At 55.6% G+C, this 22,199-nt stretch overlaps 1 protein-coding gene across 19 annotated transcripts in view; it reads right to left on the minus strand.

Moving 5' to 3' along the window:
- The window catches only part of PIK3C2B (phosphatidylinositol-4-phosphate 3-kinase catalytic subunit type 2 beta), an 88,974-nt gene that overhangs the window by 41,521 nt on the left and 25,254 nt on the right, over window positions 1-22,199 (minus strand). For all 19 annotated transcript variants that reach the window (XR_012375851.1, XR_012375845.1, XR_012375847.1 and 16 more), the window contains 18 exons: window positions 20,763-20,863; window positions 19,988-20,142; window positions 19,539-19,659; window positions 16,569-16,680; window positions 16,326-16,405; window positions 15,911-15,974; window positions 14,267-14,413; window positions 13,618-13,651; window positions 12,071-12,266; window positions 10,910-11,032; window positions 7,258-7,425; window positions 6,633-6,744; window positions 5,262-5,404; window positions 3,788-3,976; window positions 2,489-2,582; window positions 2,242-2,336; window positions 1,596-1,776; window positions 238-345 (listed from right to left, as the gene is read on the minus strand). Coding sequence is in view for 5 of the 19 variants with exons in the window: in XM_073884630.1 (XP_073740731.1) it covers window positions 238-345; window positions 1,596-1,776; window positions 2,242-2,336; window positions 2,489-2,582; window positions 3,788-3,976; window positions 5,262-5,404; window positions 6,633-6,744; window positions 7,258-7,425; window positions 10,910-11,032; window positions 12,071-12,266; window positions 13,618-13,651; window positions 14,267-14,413; window positions 15,911-15,974; window positions 16,326-16,405; window positions 16,569-16,680; window positions 19,539-19,659; window positions 19,988-20,142; window positions 20,763-20,863 (2,223 nt within the window). In the remaining 14 variants the exon portion in view is untranslated. The remainder of the gene's footprint in view (window positions 1-237; window positions 346-1,595; window positions 1,777-2,241; window positions 2,337-2,488; window positions 2,583-3,787; window positions 3,977-5,261; window positions 5,405-6,632; window positions 6,745-7,257; window positions 7,426-10,909; window positions 11,033-12,070; window positions 12,267-13,617; window positions 13,652-14,266; window positions 14,414-15,910; window positions 15,975-16,325; window positions 16,406-16,568; window positions 16,681-19,538; window positions 19,660-19,987; window positions 20,143-20,762; window positions 20,864-22,199) is intronic.

Consider the following 22,199-nt stretch of genomic DNA (forward strand, 5'->3'; position numbering starts at 1 on the left):
TGACAGCTACAGTCATTGTCACCAGCCTGGGTCCTGTGTCATCAGGGGAGACACTTACCCAGCCCCCGACCCAATTCCTCCACCTTGCACAGCTGTCAGGCAAAAGTCCGTACACACTAGATCTGGAAAGAGGCCCCAGATATGCCTCTCTTCCTCCTCTCAATAACCAGGGTGGGAAGACCTCGCCTCCACTGAGCCCTCCCTGCCCCGAGAGCCCCAAACCCACCAGTCACTCACCCTGGGCACGATGCCCTTAACCAGCAGACTAGGGCTGAGTGGCAGGCGGCAGGAGCCGATCAGGGCAAAGAACTGCCTCACCTCCTCCAGGCCCGTGCGGAGGATCCCCTGAGAGGGAGGGGAGAAGGAGAGTACGGGTGAGGGGGGTGCCCATGGGCTCTACTCAGAACCAGGCCTCTCCCAGGGGTGGGCGCCCCTGTAATGGCTGGGATGAAAATCACCATCGGAGAAGTATGAACAACCCCCAGGAGACCGTGAAGAAGGAAAACTACCCTGGCCTGGGGTATCGCGCCCGGGACAATGCATGGGCAGCAAGCCCAGACAGCTTACAGAGGTGAGGCAGATGACACCCCTAGGCAGGCCACAGTGAACGGAGAGAGCAGGTGCATCTCAAGGGGGCGGTGCTGCTCAGGCCATTGCCAAGAAGAGCCAACAATCTGGACTTTAAAGTCTCCCAATTTTTTTTTAAAGATTTTGTTTATTTATTTGAGGCAGACAGCATGAATGATGGGAGCGTGTGGGAGAGGGGCAGAGGAAGAAGCAGGCTCCCCACTGGGCAGGGGGTCCCGATGCGGGGCTCGACCCTAGGACCCTGGGACCATGACCCTGAGTCAAAGGCAAACGCTTCACCAACTGAGCCACCAGGTGCCCCTAAATTCTCCCAATTTTTATTTTTATTTTTTAAAAGATTTATTTATTTATTTATTTATTTATTTGACACAGAGAGAGAGAGCCAGAGAGCACAAGCAGAGGGAATGGCAGAGGGAGAGGGAGAAGCAGGCTCTGCATTGAGCAGGAAGCCCGACACAGGGCTCAATCATGACCTGAGCCGAAGGCAGACGCCCAACCATCTGAGTCACCCAGGCGCCCCAATTCTCCCAATTTTTAAATGTTAGTAACCGAGAACACTGTTGGCCTAATACAGCCCAGTTGTATAAACAGTAAAGGTCCCCGCTCTGGGTAACAGTAGCCCTGAGCTATGGCTCACAGCATACTGAACAAAGTAGGACTGGATTTCAGCCCACACTTGCCCTCTCTGGCTGGGTGCCCTTGTGTAGTGAACAACTTATACAAATGTGCTTAGCCTTTAAAGCAAACAGTTAAATCAAAACGGTAATACTTTGCAGGCCAACCAAAACTGTATCCAGTTTGCAGACTGTCATTCTGTGGCCTGTAGGTTAGAGACAGAGTTCCTTCCAGTCCTTAAATCAGAGATGGTCAAGTGCCATCCTGCCAGTGAGGACGTTGAAGGAATTAATGGTTACAAATGGTTACAAAAGTTACAAAACTTTTTTTGTAACAAATGATTACAAAAGCCCCGGACCAGAAATAGGTAGAGGCGGTTCTGCCCCCCTCACCTGCCGCGCAGATGGGGCGGCCTCTCGGACCTGCTGGGCCAGCTTGGCCAGGGTATTGACGAGCCAGCACTGGCGGTTAAACTCCTCTCTCAGGCCCTTGCCACAGCAGCACAGCAAGGCTGCCAGCAGGTACTGGTAGCGGATGCTGAACTGAGAGTCTTTGAGGCCGTCCTTCAGGAGCCTGCAAGGCAAAGTGGGGGTAGGTCGGGACACTTGGGATCACCAGCAAGGGTGTGTGGAATGGCAGGGAGGGGTCAGATGCTTTTCCAACTCCCTGGAAAACCCCTCCCAAGCCCGGGAGGGAAAAACAGACTCTGTATGCATAGCTCACACAGAGGTGTTCACCTGGATCCCAGTCTGTGCCCGCTCTGCCTTTATTTAGAGCTCAAAGCCCCTCTGTGGCTCCCTTCTCCTTTCTATCTCTGCTGAGTGCAGATGGAAAGGAGGGCCAGGGAAGATGCTCACTGTCCCCTGGGGACTGACCCCCCTCCCAGGGGAGGGAACAGTGCTAGCCTGCAGCCACACGGTAAGTCAGCAACGTCCTGGAACCCCGACGATTCAGCTCCCCATCCTTGCCCACCAAAGAGTAAAATACTCCTGATCCGAGGACGCATGTTTGCCTGCCACCTCTCCACACGTGGCTTACCAGAAGAAGTAGTGAGTCACTCTCAAGTCAGAGACGGCTCGTTTCAGGAGGAAGCGCACCAAGGGGCTATCCAGGTAACACTCGTACTTCAGGGCCTGTTTAGGGGAAAGAGAAGGTTATATGGCCTGCCTGTCAGCTACACCTGCCACTATCCCACCGGGGACCCTGGGCTCTACAAGGAGAATGCACACAGACTTGGGGCCGGGGGACAGATCCTCAGAACTGGAGGGAAGGCTGGTCCGCTCACCTGCACAAGCTGAGGCAAGTAGTCGAGGAGCTCAGCGTCCGACAGCGAGCCAATCCACTGGACGGCCATCCTTCGCACCTCCTGGTCCGGGAAGCTGCAAAACAGAGCCCAGCCCCCTGACACCCCAGCTGCAGGCTCTGCAGCCCAGGAGTGAGCCAGCACCCTCACAGCTGGGCTTCAGAGACACGGGTGGAGAAAAGGCAAGGTCCCTCAGAGTCTGCCAAAGCCACCAGAAGAATCCTTAGCTCCTTGTCTGGATAGCAACCCTTAAGAATGGCCCTGTCCCCTGGTCAGAGCTGGCATGGGGTCACGGAGGAACAGGACAGTGGCCACTTCCATTCCTTGTATGAGTTAAAGAAAACTGGACAAAGTCTTCAACCCCATTCCTGAAAATCTTTTCCTCAACTCCCACTGTGCTAGAAATTCCTGTCACCGAAGAGCCCTTATGTGGATTAAAACATGATGGTACCATCCTTTAATGCAAAGCCAGCCAGGTGAAGAATAGAGAATCATGGAGTTTTATATAAGCCAGTACCCAATGGCAGAGTTTAGTTGAGCAGAGATTAGCAAAAATGTGGTCTCAAAAAGTCCTGAAGGCGAGACACATGGTTCACGTACAGTTTAATTACCAAGAGCAGCAAGAAAGAAGCCAAAAATACTGGGTACCATCTGGAAAATGCAGCCCCGGGGGTCTGAAACTGGGAGGAGCATGTCCCCAGAGAACCCTTCCGAGGGGAAGAGGGAAGAGAAGACTGTTAAAGTCGAACTCAGTGGTAAGGTTTGGGTCACCCAGGGGTGTGCACGTGTTAAGACTCAGCCAACATACAGGTAAGCCATAGGCATTTCCTTATATGTAAATTTTGCCTCAAAAGAAAAAACGAACAAACATTGAGTTCTAGTTAATGATATACATACGCTGATGTATTTAGAGGGAGGTATGATGTTTGCAACTTACACTGAAATGTATTAAAAAAACACGATGGGTTGAAGGTTGGATAGAGGGAAAAACACGCAAGAAAGCAAATATAGCAAATAGTTAAAATGGTTAGAATCTAGGTAGTGGGTACATGGATGCTCACTGTAAAGTTTTCGGTTTCCAAGTACGCTTGGAAAATGTTCCTAATGTCACACTGTGGGGAAAGGAGGCAAAGAAAAAGCAAAAAAGAAGTGAAGATGCCCTGAATTTCCTAACCCACTTTACCATTTTCCCCAGGGCTGTCTCAGGCTAGCGGTGGGCAGTGCCAAGCCTTGGCTTCTGGAAGGACTCGTGGTCAAGGAAAGGTGGGTGTTACAACTCACGTGGCATGCAGGAGCCCCAGGGCATCCTGGTGATTCATGTGGGTCCACTGCTTCAGGAGAGCATAGATGTCGGGCAAGCAAGCCCACTCCCAGCTGGGGGCGCTGGCGAGCACCAGGGGGAGGGAGTTCACCTCCAAATGGCAATAGTATCGCTTCTCCCACAGGCGCTTCTTGTCGGCCTCGGTGAGCCTGCGGGTGGGGGTTGCAGGGGAGGTGGGCGAGAGCACTGTCAGCCACAGGTTAGGGTACTTACTCTCCAAAAGAATGCTACACATTCTCCAGTTCAGTGGTTCCCAAACTTTGCTGCACATTACAAATACCTGGGGAGGTTTATAAAGTCCCCATGCCCGGGCCACACCGACACCAATCGAGTCAGGACGTCTGGGGAAACCAGGCATTGGTATTTTTAAAAGATCCCCAGGTGACTGCAATGTGTGAAGCAACGTTTGGGCACCAGGGCCCAAATCTTATCTTTGATGCCGACATCTCAGGACAGCTCAGACTGAGGCAGAATGCGCAGGTCAAGGGCACCCAATCTGCCACCCCTCCTGCCAATGCCCTTAGAGCACCACTCTCAAGATGAGCCACCAGAGGGCAGTGGTCCCCACATGTCCGGGTCTGGATGGCTGAGAAGCCTCTGCGGCTTCCCGGGGCCAGCTGGAGGTTTTATAGAAGCCACAGCTAATTAAGCCTTGCCTGAGATCAGGTGTCTAATGGCAGAAGGGAGCTGAGGGGCTAATGAAGCAAGGGGTCAGCAGAGGAGTGCGGGCAGGGGGATCTGTAGTCACTCAGCTACTCTGGCTCCTTGGGTGGGTGGGATATGAGGGAGAGATGAGCCCCGTCTCCCTTGCCCCCCTCAAAACACACACACACACACACACACACACACACACACACACACACACATGAGCAGGCAGGGCAGGAGCCCCCATCCCACCAGCTCCTCCAGTTCCCCTCCCCCTCCAATCCTGGTAAGAGAAGCGGCCCCAAGGATGACATCAGCTTGGACTTGCTTACCCTTGAGAGCTGCCACCCTGCCCTGACACCTGATCCTTTGGAAAGTGAGGGCCAGAGAAATGCAAAGGCTGTGGGTGTGGAAGGAGCAGAGGTGGGGGAGGGTGGTAAGGACAGGAACCAGCTGCCTCCATGGATAGCAAGTAGTAGACAGCATATCTGGGGTGTGGGTCCTCTGGCAAGCCGAGTCTGGGCCAGGTCCCCATTGTGGGGATGGCATTCCTAGATCCAATCAATCTCCTGACCCCGGTCTCTCCGCTCTGCATAGTGTCAGCTCAGGAGAAGAAGCCTGGAGGCTGCCCCAGCAGAGCCATCTCTCCACTGCGTCCTGCCTCGGTGGCAATGCCCACCCCATCGCACCTCTACTCCCAAAGCAGCAGGGCGGGAACCTGGAGCTGGCAGGTGAGAGGTCAGACAGCCTGGGGCCTGAGCCACACGTGTGGAAAGCCCCGGGCCTCACCAGTACAAGGACTCCTTCTGCATGATGTTCTTAAGCACACGTTGGTCTTCCTCCCGGAGGCTGCCAAACACATAGCGGGGGCTGAACTTGTCTCCAGGGGGGCTGGTGAACTTGATGTCGAAGGCTGAGGTGGGGAAGTCGATCTGGGGGATAGCGTCAGGGAAGTGGGGTGAGAGGACAGGCAGGTGAGCGAGTGAGAAGGTGAGCCGCCACCTTCCCGGCTCTCCAGCACCTCTGTCTCAGGCCGGAGGTCCTGCCTTTCTCCCTCCCTCCCTTCCTTCCCTGCAAGGTTGCTTGTAAAATACCCCTGTTGGACTTGGTGGGAACTTGGGACTCTGGGGAAAGCCCCTTCCAATTGTCACTTCCAGCAAAAAATTAGAAGAAAACAGAGCAAGAGAAGAACTAGGCAAGTGAGAGAGAGGTTGGGGGGAGATGTAGCCAGGGGAGGGGGCGGCCCCAGGCCAGAACTTTGAACAGACGTGTCACCAGGCTGAGCCACTGGGAGCCTCCAAGAGGGAGGACCCACAGTACCTTCAGGGGTGGCCCTGGAAGGCACTGCTGCCTGATGGGAAGTGGGACCACATGCCAGGTGAGGGCCCTACCGACTCTCAACCCTGTGGCCCTGGGTCCCCTTGCTCTATGATCCTCATCCTCTGAAGCCGGGTATCAGAGCGGAGTGGGTCCTATGTTCCCTCAATCAACAAATGTTTATTGAACCCTGATACGTTGCCAAGCAATGTTCTAGGTCCTGGGCATTCAGTCTGGTTAATTAAGAGAGACAAAAACGCCTGCCTCTGGAGCTTTCATTCTGTATCATTCTATTTCATGCTATGTCCACTTTGATATTCCAGATTCCATACCAAAGCATCTCATGATCATAAGGGGAGCCAGAAACAAGTAACTAGACCTTGGGCTTGACCAGCTCCTCCTCTCCCCAGAGGGTGGGTCCACTCTGGGAGCCAACTGGGTGGCTGGCTGCACCGGGGGCTTTCCCTCAGGCCCCAAGAGGGGACAGCTCAAATTTTATCAGACTCAGTAATACATGGGCTCAATACAAAGGACTCAAAGTGGCTGAGCCCCGGGGCGGGGGAGGGGGGGTGCTGTGTGCAGGTGCTCAGGCCCTGCCTTCGGCCTCCTTGAAATCAAAGTTAACCCCCAGAAGATGGCACACAGATTCCACAGAACTCACCCTCCCACCCCGGGTCCAACCAAATTCACCCATTTGCTCCCATCACATCAGGGCCCTGTGCCCAACGTGTCAGCGATTTCTCTTACTTCCTAGCCCAAACCTCCAGGCCGAAAACTCGGAGCTGGCTCTTGGGCAGTCCTGAGCAGCGGATAGCAGGGAGGGTCCTGGGGCTGGGGTCTCACCTGCAGGATGACGCTATCTGGCTGGTGGAAATTAGGTGCGCTCCAACGGGCACTGGGGTTTTCCTGTGTTGCTGGCCATAAGCCCAGAAGCTTCCGACCACAGGTCAGGACTCTAAGGAGAATGGAGGGGAGGGGAATGAGCCAACAATGGTTTTCCTCCTGCTCCCCCATCCAAAAATCTGCCTTTGAAGCCACCACCCAAGTCGGTCATTCTTCTCTTAGACCATAGGCTCTTCCTTCTTCCAGGTCCTATAAAAGCACACCCCCTCCAGGAAGCCTCTGAATGACCTGGTGGTGGGGATGCCCCATGAGGCAGAGAGGTGGACTAGATGACCTCTAAGGCCCTCCAATTACAGGGCCAGATGACATTACCCAAGCACTCTGTTTCCACACATGCACGTACCACCCCCGGCCCCGTCCTGCCCAGAAGCTCTTGGTCACATCAACTATCCTGGTCTCTACTCCTGTGCCTTGCTCCCCCAGCTAGGGCCCTCTGGACTCTGTGGGTGAGCCCCACATGGCCAACTGTCCCAAGGGGCACTGGCCAGTGCAGCACCAGGCCCCTCTCTCCATCACCCTCCTTCCCTTCCAAGGCCAAGAAGCCACTGGCGTGGGAACCACGTACTGCCTGAAGTTGAAGAGTGGGGTAGTGACCCAGCCCAGGGCTTCCGGCAAACGCCGCTGCTTATTGGCCTCCGAGGAGCTCCCAGGCAAGGGGATGGGCAGAGCGTAGAGTGTGGCACACAGCAGGGTCTCCCGAGGCAGCCGGTTCACCTGCACAGGGAAGCAGATCCTGGGGAGGACAAGAAACCAAGTCAGGAGGTGCCACCCTTGTGGCGTCAAGGGGCAGGAAGTGGCCCAGGAAGTCGAGCGGAGGCTGAGAACTCGACCTGCCTCTCGGGATCTCAGGTGCGCTCCCTGGGGAAGCCTGGAACCAGGACAGGAAGGTGGCCCAGGAAGTCGAGCGGAGGCTGAGAACTCGACCTGCCTCTCGGGATATCAGATGCGCTCCCTGGGGAAGCCTGGAACCAGGACAGGTCCCAGACGGTAGGCGCAAGCTCCCCTGGATGCGCCCAGAAGCACACTGTGCTGTCTTTGCAGCCTCTCAGGAGAGTGTGCCTAACATCCGGATTTGGAGGCCACCCGCGGTGACCAGACAGAACTTGGGTAGCCAGAGCCACCTCAGAGTTCAGATGACTACAGGTCCCATGGTTAAGCCACAAGGCCCCCGTCTCAGGATTTCTGCAGAGAGTCACCAAGAAGCTGCGCCTCTTGACACTCCTCGTCCCTCCCCCACTTACCAGGCTGAAAAGGCAGGGGGGAAGCAGCAGCGGGGTGTTCTTTGCCCTCAGGCCACCCTCCCCCAGTAGTCCTCCCACCTGTCTGTCCTCTCCTGTCCCCTTCTTCTCTCAAACCCCAGGGCACAACATGGTCTGTTCTCACCCCAAAAACATTTTCAAAACCAAAGGGATAAAGAGAAGGGGCTTCCCAAAGTCCCTGGGGGGAGAGCAAGCAAACTGGCCAGCGATGATAAGAACTGAGACACGTAAGCCTCGCCACTACCCCAGTCCAGATGTGTTCTCTCGGGGCTCCTCTGCCCAGATCACGCCCAGCCACTCCCTCCAAGTTCAGGGAAAGGAGCTGGGGTGGGGTGAGGGAGAGAGGAGGGGAGCTGTGGAAAGCGAGGGAGGACCCACATTACCTTTTGGGGAAGCTGTCCCTGGGCCAAAGTCCACACTGTCACGCCCTCCTGGCCAGCCCAGGGCAGTTTCTATGCCAGAGGGCACAGAGGCAGGGCGGCCACCCCCAAGGTTCCGAGGGGCCCGATCAAGCAGCCTCCCTCCACTGCTGCCCCTCACTCCTGCAGGAAAATCTCCACCTAAGCGAGGCACTCTCTCCCACCTGCCAGAGACTGGCAGAGCCCTGCTGTCCCAGCTGCCCGTGCCCTGGGGGCCCACGGCTATAATTAGGGCCCCTCCAGCAGCCAGCAGACATGCAAGGCCCGGGCTTGGCTAGCGGATGGCAGAGCGCGGCCGCTGGGCCTATTTTGAGAGTGAGCTGATCCCGGTACTGCGGCGGCAGGACAGTCAGCTGACCCCACAGCAAAGCGGAGAGGGGGCTGGTGCTGACCCCTCTCTGGTCAGCCCAGAAGAGGCTTCTGGCTGTGCATCCGGAGGCAAAGAGAATAGGAAGCCACAACCCCTAGAAACAGCCAGGATCCCCTTCTCCTCAGTCCTCGAGTTCATCTAGCATTCCCAAACCTCTCCCACAGACCATCATCCGGGGCCTGGCAGGATAACCAGTATATTGACTGCAGCCTGAACCTCCTCCCTGCCTGCGAAACCCCTCTCCTTCCCTCTGCAGCCATTCCTCAAGGTCACATCACAAGGGCCACCTCCTCCAGGAAGGACTCCTGGGATGTGCCGGTTCCAGTCCTGGTTTTGCTACTCGCAACACCTCGACCCCTGGGTGCCTCCTCAGCGGAGAGCGGAACACAGCTTCACTTGTGTGATGTGTGTACACACTGTGTGCTTTTTGCTACGTGACACTAAGGCTTCTGCACTGGAACCGGGCTATGCAAATAGGATTTGCATGCACAAATATCTCCGTGTACCAGTCACCGTGTCAGTCACTTGGAACAGGGAAACCGGAACTGAGAAGGCTCCCCCAGCTAAAAAGATGACAAGGATGAAGAGGAAAGCATTTATCACACGCTGGCTACTGTACCATGCACTTTACTTGCAACGTCCCAGGAGTTCTCCAACGGCCCTACAAGTGAGGCCCAATTACTTCCCAAGGTTCCACCTACAGTTAGGGTGAGTGCGCCCAAGCCCATGCTCTGAACCCTACACTGTAGCGTCTTCTCCCAGATGCCGTGATCCTGACCATGAAGGTGCCATGAGCCTCTGTGGGGCATGGGGATGGGGAGCACGGAGAGGAAATCTCCACAGGGCTCTAGGCAGGGACCAGCCCTTTGGGATTCGAGGCTGAATCTAAGACAGGGTGTGGAAGGAGACCCACAGAGCAGGCAGGCCGCGGCAGGGCAGGCCAGGCCAGGCTCTATGCCGCTGAGACTCTACGGGAAGAGAGGCTCGGGCCAATGTTGTGGGGTCTGCCCGGGCTGGAGCACTGGATAGCATGACCCCCTTGGCAGCAGTATTCATCGAGGCCCGCGGGGCGGAAGGCGATGGTAAAACTCCAAAGCCGTTGGAGGCAGCCATCCCCTGCCTCCAAAGAGTCTCTCCTGCCCTGGTGGTTGTTCGATGAAAAGCTTTATGTACCGCTTTACTGCTCTGTAACTTACACAGGTGTGAAGACGGGAGAAGGGCCTGCCTTCCCAGCTGTCCGTCTGTTAAATACCCCACCTCTTGCAGTGTTTGCACAGACTCTGCCTCGGCCTATTTTGGCAAACTTGGCCTCCCCGAGGACCCTGTTCGGCCTCTAATCTGCACTCCAAATATTGAAGTTCCAGTTCTGCTCTGCAAATAAGGACTCAGACACAGCCAGTCTGGGGAAGTGAAGCTGGGGGCAGCAAACAAGGGGCTTTCTGGCAGTCTGGAGGGAGGGCAGGGCGCAGCACAGAAAGGGCACAGGGCGGGCACACACCTGCAGTGCATCCCCCCGACACGTGCTTGCCTCCATTTCCCTCCTGCCCTGCCTGGCAGACGCCTACCTTCCCGACAGCAAACGCTGGTCAATAAATGCTGATTAATACCATCCTGTGCTTGTGGTTTCCTACTTATATTTATACTCTATCTCATTTCAATGCCACAACGGCCTCTGAATTAAACAAATGGCCCCATTTTACAGTTTGAGGCACAGAGAGGCCAAAGAGAATGTAGGACTAGAGACAGAGCTAGAAAGAGAGGCCTATTCCTGTGGCTCCCAGCCCACTCTTCTTTCCTTTAGACAACCTCCCCTTTCCCACCTACAAGGAAAAAAAGCACAGCTCCTCTCCCTATTAGATGGAAACTTTGGGAAGAAGGGAGAGGATGAGAATCCCTCAAACTAGTTAAACCTTAAAAGGGAGACAAGATCAGGACGATGAATTATTATGAAAGCCAACCACTAACTTTTATATGATCCTTTACGGTTTACAGAGAGAGCCTTTGTGCATTAGAAATGGTACTTGACCCCAGCTAAGGGTTAAGGAAGCGGAGACTCAAGAGGCTGAGGGTCTGTGTAGGTAGGGTTCATGGTGGAGCCTGGTTTACTGCAGGTGTGGGCCCCTCTGCGGGGTCTGCAGGGGCGGCCCAGGGCCCAGGGGGAGGGCTTACTGCTGGTCCCAGATGATGAGGTGGAAGAGGTACTTGGAAAAGTGAGCCCTTCGGGTGTACAGGGGGCTGCATAGTTCCTTCCCGCCATGGCTGAGGGAGCAGGAGAGGTAGAAATCTTCATAGCTGCAACAGAAAGAGAGGAAGGACGCTCAGCTTCCAAACCCCATCACAGTCACCCAGCCTACGCCAAGCTCCATTTCTCCTGTGAAGACTCCTCCCTGTTCCCTGGGGGCTACAGCATGGGGTCACCGGACAGGACAGTCAAACTGGATTTGAGAAAGCTTCAGGAGAAGCAAATGGATCTGGATCCCTCCGCCCACCTCCAGGCTCCATGCTGGGCCCACCGTTTTTTCCTCCCTTCTTTATTGGGGACCAGCCCGTGCAGCCGCCTCCTTACAGTTGGTGGGTAACTGTGTGCGCATGCACAAGCAACAAGGGTGGGGGGGGGTGAAATCGACATATGCCGACGTGAATGCCAACACATGGGGGTCCCTGTGGCTCGTGACAGGTGCCTGACAGAAGAGGTCAGAGAAGGCCCTGGTTTCCCAGGCTGCCTCCTTTGTTCTCCGCCAATGGCCCAGAGGAATACATTAAGTGAGGAACAAAAAGAGAGGGGGAAGGGGGGGTGTCCGGAAAGGAGGGAGGTGGAGCCAAATGCCTTTTCCCCCAGGCCCTGGATGCCAGGGACCAGGCGGAGGAGCTGAGGATTACCAAATGAAGGCTCCCCCTCCACCCACCCGTGCAGGCCTAGGGAACTCCCGACAAAGGGTCATCTCCCACCTCCCCACCCCCCTCCCATTGTGCATCTGCAGGGAAGTGCAGTCATTGGCCTCGGGGCAGGCACTCAATCTGGGAAGCCGCCATCTGTCGCAGTGTCTCCATCAGCTGGCCTGGGACGGGTGGGGGGCAGGGATGCCAATGCAACCAGCTCTGAGAGGGCCTGGGAGGATCTGACCACTGCAGCCTCCTCTCTGATCCCAGGGGACCTCCTGCCTCTCCTTGGGATGTCCCTGCCCACAGTCCCCCACCATCAGGCATTTGGTGAACCACAATGCCTCAGACCGTCCACTCAGGACAGTGGGGTTGCACACAGACAGGGAGAAGCCATCTGAAAGTCAAACTCCGCTCGCTCCCTTAGAGGACATTCAGCCCTGGGCTCACCTGGTAGCCCAGGTGATGGGGATGCGGTGGGTGGCATAGACAGTGAAGGCCAGGGGCCCAGAGAAATGGCAGGCCTCCTGGACCAGATCGTGCTTGCGGCTCCCATGCACGGCCGTCTGGAAGTCCGCATCGAACGTGCTGCAGTATAGCTCCACCAGGTCCAAGATGGCGGCTGTCAGAGCTTCCACAACCTTCTCTGTGAAAGGAACGGGTCAGAAGGAAAGGTCACGAGGCCTCAGCAAGCCCCATCCTGTTGCCATGGCACTGGCGAGGATGGTGTACCCCAGGGCAGTAGTCCCCAAATGCCAGTCAGTTTCCAACAGCCATGACAAGGTTCACCCAGCTGTGGTGAAATGAGGGGAAAAAAAGCAGAATCATGTCATGCGCTTCTCACAAAATGATACTCAATTTTATTTTATTATTACTTTTTTAAATGTCAGTGTCTCCTCAGTTTTGTTTTTTAAAGACTTTATTTGAGAGAGAGAGCGAGCGTGAGAGAGAGAGTGAGAGCACACAAGCGGGGGGAGGGGTAGAGGGAGAAGCAGGCTTCTTCTGGCTGAGCAGGGAGCCCGATGCAGGGCTCGATCCCAGGACCTGAGCCGAAGGCAGATGCTTCACTGACTGAGCCACGCAGGCACCCAATACTTAATTTTAAACATTCTCCTTATTTTTACATAGGGCTATTTATTTTGTGTTAAATGTCTTTTCTTTTGGGAAATAGTGGGGAATAATCATTAAATGATCATTTAAAAGTCATTGCTTGGCAAAAGAAAAGCAGACAATTTCTATGTTGGTCCCTAAAATAAATGCTTTGTTCAGGGCGCCTGGGTGGCTCAGTTGGTTAAACGTCTGCCTTCAGCTCAGGTCATGATACCAGGGTCCCAGGATCAAGCCCTGCATGAGGCTCCTTGCTCAGTGGAGAGCCTGCTTCTCCCTCTCCCTCTGCCTGCCGCTCCCCCTGCTTGTGCTCTCTCTCTCTCTCAAATAAATAAACAAACGATCTTTAAAATGAAATAAAATAATGCGTTGTGGGGCAGGTTATTAATTCATGGAATCCAAAATTCATGGAATCCAAAAGACTGGGAATCACCGACCAAGAATCCCAGAGAGCAAAGTTCTGCTTGAAAGACTCACTCCTAGTGAAAAATTCTTTATCACCTTCTCCCCAGGCCCATTCTGAGTTGGAAACGCATCATGAGCCTCCTGAAGAATAATGACAGACCTAAGCCTAGTAAGAGTTTTCTCATCTGGAACCCAGGGCTAATTTTGCCTCACCACCCCCAGCCTCCCACATATACCGCCTCATCACCATCTCCCAGGGACACCACAGGAATAACTAGTAAAAATAATGAGAAAACATTTTGTGGAAAGAAATGTGCTCTCCAGCTGGAAAACACACACACACACACACACACACACACACACACACACACACACAGAGGCAGACCTGGACCCATAAATCAAGGGGCCAGGGAGAAAAAGGAATCTGGGCAGAGACCTATTTTCAGCTGCCCCTGCTGAATAAAGACAGAGAGAAGTTCCCTTACCTCGGTTTTCCCTCACAGCCAAGACAGTGGGATCCTATTGGGGGAAAAGGAGAGGGAGGGGACTTCAGGGCTGTGGCCTTTTTCGGCACAGCTGGAAGAAGGGCTTTCCACAGCTGTGCTCATCTGGACCAGACTGGCCTGAAATGTGAGGAGCAGAGACTCCCCAGGGAAGACTGTGTCATGGTTTGTACCAGAGCCACATGATGGACAGAGGGAGCCAGACCAAGGTTAAAGTCGTGTCCACCCAAATGAGACACTCCCACCCTAAGGCCACTCCAGCCCAGGTCACGGTGGCCACCTTGCTGGCCCTGTGTGTGCGGCATGCGGCCCCCACTGTGGAGTCACAGAGCCCCTGGCTCAGGGAAGGGTTTGGTTTTGCACCCTGGTGGGTATGCAAAGCGCCAGGCAATGCCTCGGTGATGATGAATAAAGCTTTTGCCAGCCCGGGTTCCTGGCAATCAGTGCCGGGGCGGACCCTCAACTGCCCTCATCCTCAGGAAGAGGGGACACATGAACTCTTGTGGTAAATTCCAAACTTGCAAGATGGCGGTGGAGAGAGGACCTTTTGAGTAAGTGGGCACCTCGTCACCCAGCTACCTGTGACTACTGTTCTCCTCCTCCCCCACATTAGCGCTCTGAGCCCCGTTACCTTCTGAATTTTCGGCTGCATGCGGGAGGGGCAGGGGGGCAGCTGGTTGAGGGCGCTGGTGATCTCAGGGGTCTCCACGGCGGCTAGGGCGTTGCAGATGGCTTTGACGGACTGGACCACCCTGTCGGCCTTCAGTGGGAAATCCCCCTGTGGGAGGCGGCAGAGCGAGGCTGGCAGGCGAGCACCCTCAGCCCCCAGCACCCACACTGTTGAAGGAAAGGGCTGTGGGGAGTAGGGCTTCATGACCCTCAGGAGTAAGAGTGGACTCCCATGCTCGATTTTCACACGTCCGGCATTAGCGAACAACTTCTCCTCTTGAATTAGATGAGCCATGCCCAGGCTTCTAGGTCTTTCGGCCATCCTCCCTGAACCCCCTCCGACTCCCAGACTCCCTCCTGGCAGCTACTGTACAAACACATAACACACACACATTCCCCCAGAGACATGCAGTTTTAATAAAACCAATCCATAGGGAATAGCAAGGAAGCCAGAGACCATATTCAGGCCCCTTTGCCCAGGCCGCCTTACAACTCGTACTGTCACCTAGACCTTCCAGGAGGATGCCATCTCGGCACCACAGGCAGGCCACACCCATGCGTTCTCCTCTGCACTTGGCCTCCTGCAGTTTTCTCACTTGGAATCATCTCACCTGTCGTGTCCTGATTACCTACGGAAGTTCAAATCGTGGACCAGCGAACACCCAGCCTCCTTCTCACAGCCCCTGGCCAGTGTTCCTACCCCTCTCCAAGAGCCCGTGATGAACTCAGAACCACCCCGTTCTGTCTCCTAATAGCCTTGTGTTACTACCCTGTCTTGCTAGCAGGAACACTCACTCCCTGAAGGCGAAGACAATCTTTATGCTTCTCTACCCACAGTAGCCACTAACATAGAGCCAGACGCGTACACAAAAGGTGCTCAGAGACCTTCCCGCTCGTCCCGGTAAACGTGGGTGTGGAGCGGAGGCTGCTGGAGAAGGGATTCCGGTGGTGGGTGGAGGACTGAACTAGATATAATGCTCAACTCCCCCAAAGGCAAGAGTCCATGACCACTGTGCACTGGAACCACGAGACCGGGATTAGTTTTGAAGATCGCTGTCCTTTTTTATTTTTTAACCTTCATGACATTTGGGGCAAATGTTTATTCTCATGGTTTCGCGGCCTAAAACTCCACGAGAATCCAAGTGAGGAGAGTCCCGGCCCTTGCCTACCACGGTGACCCTTCACCTCCTGACGGTTTCCTACCTGTGACTCCAGCACATCGGAGCGTCTCAAATCAGAGGTTCCTGGGCATTGCTCATAGGATGCACACTCTGGTGTACATTCAAGTACAGCAGCTGGGGGGACACCTCTATGTCCCTTAGCTTTGGAGACGCCCTACTCCAGAGACAGGGATCAGGGCATGGTTCTTGACCTACTTCCACAGAGGAGCAGAACCCCTCTTGCCAACTGCCCAACACCCAGCAGCCTTGGGCTAGGGGAATGGGAAGAAGTGCTAGGGGGGCTAGAGGAATGGAAAGAAGTGCTCTGCTGACAGATTTTCAGTGTCTACTCCAGAGCCCTTTAGGGCTGGCTGATCCCAGGACAACTTTGGGAAAGCAGGGGAGGAGCTCTGGGCAGCTGGGCCAGCCCCACAATGGATACTCACATCAGCCAGCAGGAAAGCATCCACTTCATTATGGTATGTGTCGAACAGAAGATCCAGGGCCTGCCTGGGGAGTTGGGGACAGGGAAAAGTCATAGGAGAGGTCAGGACAGTCCCAAGGTACTGGGAGACCCATTCTCTCCCTCCTTCCCCACAGCTCAGGATTCAGGCTCTAGTTTAAAGGGGTTCCCGCTCTTTCTATAGGTTCACCACCTCTCACCTGGAGAATGATGGCACAGTACTAGAGGGAAGAGATGTAACACACCCTAGAGTGGGGATCTTCTCCTAGAATACTCTTGGGTCTCATCCCAGACACCTGTAAGAACCCCTGGCACTGGCAGAAAGGCAAGCAAGTTATCCGTTGGGGTCCCCTCACAGTTCCTGTTTGGCCCACATCCAAGATGGCACCCACGCTCACCTGCTGATGGTCTGTTTGACTGGCCTCTCTTGCAGATGGACGAGGTAGTTCAAGGTGGAGGGGCTCTGGTCATCATTCACCTGTGTAAGAAGCGTCCTATTCAGAGAGGAGTGGTACCTTGATCATAACCCAGCGCTCCTACCCTACTCCCACTGAATGCGCTCCGTATCACCTTCCACCCACGCCACCTCCCCATCCCCATGCAGCCATCCACTGCCCCTGCCACCGCCGCCCCGCACGAACCGTCCGGGCCAGGTCACTGCGTACAGCTTTCCGCTCCATCAGCTGTAGCTGAATGTCGATGTCGAACTTGCGGCAATATTGAATGTACTCGTGGCTGCCCAGGGCATGCTTACTGGTGGAACAGGGGGACAAGACCATTAACACCTCGGGCACTCAGTGGGAAGGGAGATGTATACCTTAACCTTGGGGAGAGAGAATTAAGAGGAAGCGGACAGTGAGAGGGGTTACTACCTGGGCTCCTGGAAAATGTCCTTGTAGAGCTCAGGGAAAAAAACAGAAGTCTGTCTAAAGAAAAGCCACCTAATACATGTAACCTTGGTCTGTATAGACGCCGACTTTCCTAGGCATTTATTATCTGTATCATCATCACCGATCGCTCCAGGGGTGGGCCTTCTGGAGGGAGTGGGGTACAGAGACTTCTGGGGGGGGCGGTGATTAAACCCCATTCTCTCAGCTTTGGTATACAGAACACTTTGGAAGTCACCAGTGCTCCAGCTGGGGAATGGAGCTTACTGAGCGACACTCTCCCCCCGCTGTGGTCCTCAGTCTCCTACCCCCTTACCATCAGCGACTGGGGTGCTGAGGCCAACCAAATAAACCCACCAAGATTCTAGGTCTGTTATTCCCGAGCCCCAAAAAATCTCTTCATCCCTTCATCCGTGGGTCCTGTCCGACTGTGAATGACAACACACATCTCTACAGACTTCCTGACCAACACCCATCTGCAGGCCATTCACTGCTTGAGTGACAACACAGGCGACCCTGTCGACCCGAGTCTCAGAGGAGGCCTCGGGAGTCCCTCTGTGACCCAGCCTTTTCCTCCCTCCCGAATTACATCATAATCAGAAAGGAAACCCAGGAGAAGGGGCAGAGGGAGTCTGTCCTGCAGACCAGCACTGAAGGCCTGGGCCGGGTCCCAGCAGCTGGGTAACAGAAGCCGGAAAGGGACTTCCTTCCTCGGCAGAGCTGGGAATCTAGGCCAGAAATGGAGGGGAGAGGAGAGGAGCAGAGGGGAGGAGTCTGTGCAGCAACCCAAGAGGTGGCGGCCTGAGACCAGTCTGGGTCCAGCTGGGACTGAAGGGGTTCTCCACATCCTGAGGGGCCAAGCCTCAAGGATCTAGGCCCCAACCCGCCAAGGCTGAGCTGGAGCTAAACCCTGGGGCTGGAGAGGCTGGGCAAGGGGGGGTCTGGTGGGAGTGCCTCAGGAGGAAGGAAGAGTGTGGTAGGGGTGGGGGAGGCAGCAGGAAACCCAGCCCTCCCCTGGGACCGTCTCAAGGTTCTTATCTGAGAGCAGCCTGCATCCTGGACCTACCACGCCCCCTCAGCATCAGCCCCTGCTCAGCCAGGGTAGGAAACCACAGGGCTTCCTTGGGAGCCAGCAGCTTTCTGGAACCCCCAGAGGGTCTGTCCACCCCCACCCAAGGCAGCTGTCTGGTACTCAGGGGTCAAGGCTTTTCTGCTGGGTGGGAGGGAAGAGAAGAGCCTCCGTGGAAGAGGGAGGCTTCGGGACCATGAGTCATGGACACTGGGGTCGCCTGGGGACTTAATTGACCTTCTCTGTGGAAGGCCTTCCTCTGCGTGCATTCAGCTTAGAGTGGGAGGGGCATGACCCTAGGACCACTGATCCGGTTGCACCTCACACTGAACACTCCAGTGAGGTCTTCACAGGAAGTCAGAACCTGATGGCCTGTCTACCATCTTTGGCCCTGGGGGCTCAAGGACTATGAGAGTATCCAGCTGATCTGGATCCCCATGCTCTCTTCCCTTTGGGCTGGTCCTTCCCTGCTTATTGGGTCATTCTTACATGCAGTCCTTACTACGTTTTATGGAAGAAACTGAGGATCAGGGTTTTACAACTAGTAAGTGGCAAGCTAGAACCCAAACCACCCATACTGGTGTGATCCATTACGCCCCTTGTTCCCTTACAACAGTGCCTGGGGTGCTCTCTGCCAGGAGACCCTGAGTCTAGGACCCCTTCTTACGCCTCTACGGAAGGTGAGTACACATTGAACACACCTGAACAGTGCTCCTGGGGCTGTGCCACTCAGGGCCCTGCCCTTCCTTTCCCCAGGGTGAAAGAAACCAGTCAAGAACTGCTCTGGCCATTGGTGAAGCATCCCTGCATCTCGAGCCAGTGGTGGCGCTCATCCGGCACTCCTAAGAACTGAGACCCAGGCCCCTCCTTTCCCCACCTCCAAGGCCTGCTTTCTTTGAGTGGCCAGGGGAAGTGGACAGTAGGCAGCCAGAGGCTTGGGGAGGAAAGCACATCTTTTTCCTTATCTGCTGCCTTCTGGCTGATTCTAGAGCCTGCCCACAGCCCTACTCCCAGAGGGGTGTATTCCCTCCCACTCTCGCCCCAGCACCCAGAGCCCCAGGGCAGTAGAAAGGGCAGAGCTGTAGCTGGTCCACATCAGACTTTCCAGGAGGCTGCCTGCTGCCCAGGGCACTGGGTAGAGAGGAGCTGGACGCAAGCCTTTGGTGGATAACCAGCTGCACATGCCAGTGGGGGAAAGGCCTATTGGCAGGGAAACGGGGAAGAGGGAGCAACTGTAATTTTTCCCCTAAGTTCCGCAAGGGCACTTCTGCCCAGTCCTCCATCTGCCCCTGACCATAAAGACACACAATCTAGAAGTAGCCCCCGACAGTCCCCTCCCCGCCTCAGCCCCACACCCGCATCTCTCCACATGCAGACGCCTGCAAGCAGATATGACTTAGTCTTTGCCTGGTCCCAGCTCCAAGCTCTTTCCACAGCAGACTTGGCTCAGAAGCCAGCCAGCCCTGCTGGAAGACAGAGTGCCTGGGGAAAGTGCGACGTGGCTGTGCGTGTGCCCAGAAAGCAGCCGTGGGATCAGGGAGGGGCTGCCAGCCCCAGGCCGCGAGCCCAGCACCACCCCAAGGAAGCCCCTTGACAATCCTACCACGCTGAAGGCAGGTGCCGCTTCCTACCCGCTTTCCCCACAGTTCACTCACTTCTGCAGGAACTCCTCCAGCCCACAGGGCTTCAGCACAAAGTTCCCCACGTCCACACCCCTCAGTTCATCGTGGGTGTAGCACAGAGTCTGGTGGATGAGCAAGTCTACAGTGGAAGAACCTGTAAGGGGTGGGGCAGGGGAACAATGATGGGGGGAGCCAGGGAAAGTGGGGCTCAGCATCCCCACGCTGATCGCCCTATTCCTGGCTAAACATTCTCCAGCACCACGGCTATCCAGATAAAGCAGGCGAACACACAGTTTGGGCTTGGGGAAAATGACTGTGGGCCCCTAAAGCTGGCCCCAGAGCCAGTCCCCCAGAGGACCGTCCCCGATGCCCCTCATCAGGGCCACAGGTGGGGTGGGACTTGAGGTCAAAGGATCCTATAGTCCAGACCACAGCCATCCCTGCTCCACCTCAAGGGATGCTCATCTGCCCTCCTCACTTACAGTTGCAGGTAAAAGTGAGCGGCTCCTGTAGGCTGTCACACAACACAGTCACCTTCAGGTTGACCTCATCCCCGAGGTGCTCTGGGCTCGGGGTGACAGCACTCCAGACATATCCAGTGAGGGAGTAGTCTTGGATGTCCGAGCCAGATCGAAGGCTGTGCAGAAAGAGAGGGAGAAGGACCCTCACTGTGCCTTCAGAAGAGAGCAGTCAAGAAGACACCTGCTGGAACCCTCCCACCCTGAGGCCAAGGTCCCTTCTGTCCCTGCTCAGCCCGGCCCTCCAGGTCTGCAGCCCGGGACTGGGGGCAGTGGGGAAGCAGCTCTGGGAAGCCATGTTCTTGACACATTTGCTACAGCTACAAAATGTTTCCCAAGCCCCGCTGCATGGTAGGGACAATTCTAAGTTCTACAGTGACAAAGCTTTCTGTGCTCAATTCAGTGGGAAATTCTCCCGGCTCCATTTCCTTTCTCTTTTAGCTCCAGGTAATATACTCTTCGCTCCATCCAGGGTGCATTTGCTCCTGAGGGCAACCGACCCTGAAGCCACTGGGATAATTTGTCTGTTGGATCAATGGTTGATAAACTTTGCCCAAAATGTGAAACTTCTAAGATTTCAAAAAGCCCACAAACACCTATTGTAGGAAACACCCCATAGCTGTGAATTGAGATGGATTCAATATGGCTCTTCTTCCTACCTCGAGAAAAGTTCTGAGTGGGCTGGCCCTCCTCCCCAGCCCCCAGAGCCCTCCCCAACATCCCATTCTTTAACTCTTACACATCCAGCATGTGGCAAAACGCAGCAACTTCCTCATCTCTTTCCTCTGAGACCTCAAACAATTCATGGCCATTGGCAACAGCATGGCGCCGTGAGTCCACCTTTAAGAGAAGAGCAGCTGACTCAGTGCCTTTTCCGTCACGGCACCCCCTTCCCACAGGCTGCTCCCAGATCTAAACCCTGAAACTCTTGGGTGTAGAGGCTTTTTAAGCACTGAACATTCAGGGGCACAGGAAAATGTGGGAAATCCAGGAATGTCTTTATCTGCTGTCCTAGGAGACCAGGAGCCAAGGGGGAAAAAAAGAGAACTTGAAGCCTTGGCTGAGGCTGGAAGTCCGGGTGGAATGGACAAGAATGTGGCCAAGCCTCCTCTCCTAGGGTGGGGTGGGGGCGGCCAGCATCTAATAAGCTCAGCCCAGGTTAGGCAGCACACAGCATTGCTGGTCCCTGGGCTGGCTTTCTGGGGGTGCTCCCAGGGGTGTGGTGGAGAGCTCTACAGGCAGCTATTTGTCTCCATCCCAGCGTGGGGTCCAGGGCCAGTGGGTTGCCCAAACAGTGCCCAGGGAAGCTGGGCCTGAGGCAAAGGCCTCAGCATCCACAGCAAGCCCCAGGGACCCAAAGCAGAGAGAGACCGAGCGCCCTCAGATGGAGGCGGTGACTCAGACCTGTGCCTTCTCCGTCAATGCGATTTGAGGAAGAAAGTATCAAAGCGGCTTTCTGGGCAGGAGAGAACCTGCAGAAGGCTTAGCTCCTCCTGGCTCCTGAGAGTTCAGCTGGAATGTCAGGGACCCTGCCTGGGCCCCACTTCCTACCCGGGAATCTGGGTATGGTGGGGGGGGATTCTCTCAGATGAGACGCGACCTGTCTCCCAGCACAGAGCTGCTTTCAGTCACCGCGACGAGTGCTAAAGAAGCCCTCGGAAGCTCTCAACCAAGGCCTGTAGCCTGGGCCCCAGGGAGGAGGAAGTGCTGGGGACAGCTGGGGCCCGGCAGGTTCCTGCCTGACAGGCCACCCCACGGGGACGAAGCTGCAGCTCAGATGGAGCCCAGCCTGCTTCCGGTACGGGCGGCCACGGCCAGCAGCTGCTTCCGGGGAGCGCAGGCCTGGGCTCAGAGCAATGCCTCACCTCTCGCCCTCCCGCTGGCTGCTCCCCTGTCCTGCCGGCCCCCAGGGCCCCACGGCAGCCACTGAGCGCCTCATCTGAATATCCAAATTGTTTCCTCTGAGTGACCCCTCTCATTAGCCTTGCTCCCCGGGTGAGTGTGGAGGGGTGCAGAGGGGAGGGCGCAGCGGGGGCGGTTGGCACGTGAGGCCCTTGCTCTGCCAAGTTCCAGCCTGTGTCCCACTCCCAGCAACAGTGCCAGTGTCAGCAATTAACCCACAAAAGTGAGGGGGGGACAGAGACAGAGAGACAGAGAGACAGAGAGAGGAGGGGAA

This window comes from Callorhinus ursinus, unplaced genomic scaffold, assembly GCF_003265705.2.
Source record: "Callorhinus ursinus isolate GAN/ISIS: 27379988/994484 unplaced genomic scaffold, GSC_fseal_2.0 scaffold57, whole genome shotgun sequence".
NCBI classification, from domain to species: domain Eukaryota; kingdom Metazoa; phylum Chordata; class Mammalia; order Carnivora; family Otariidae; genus Callorhinus; species Callorhinus ursinus.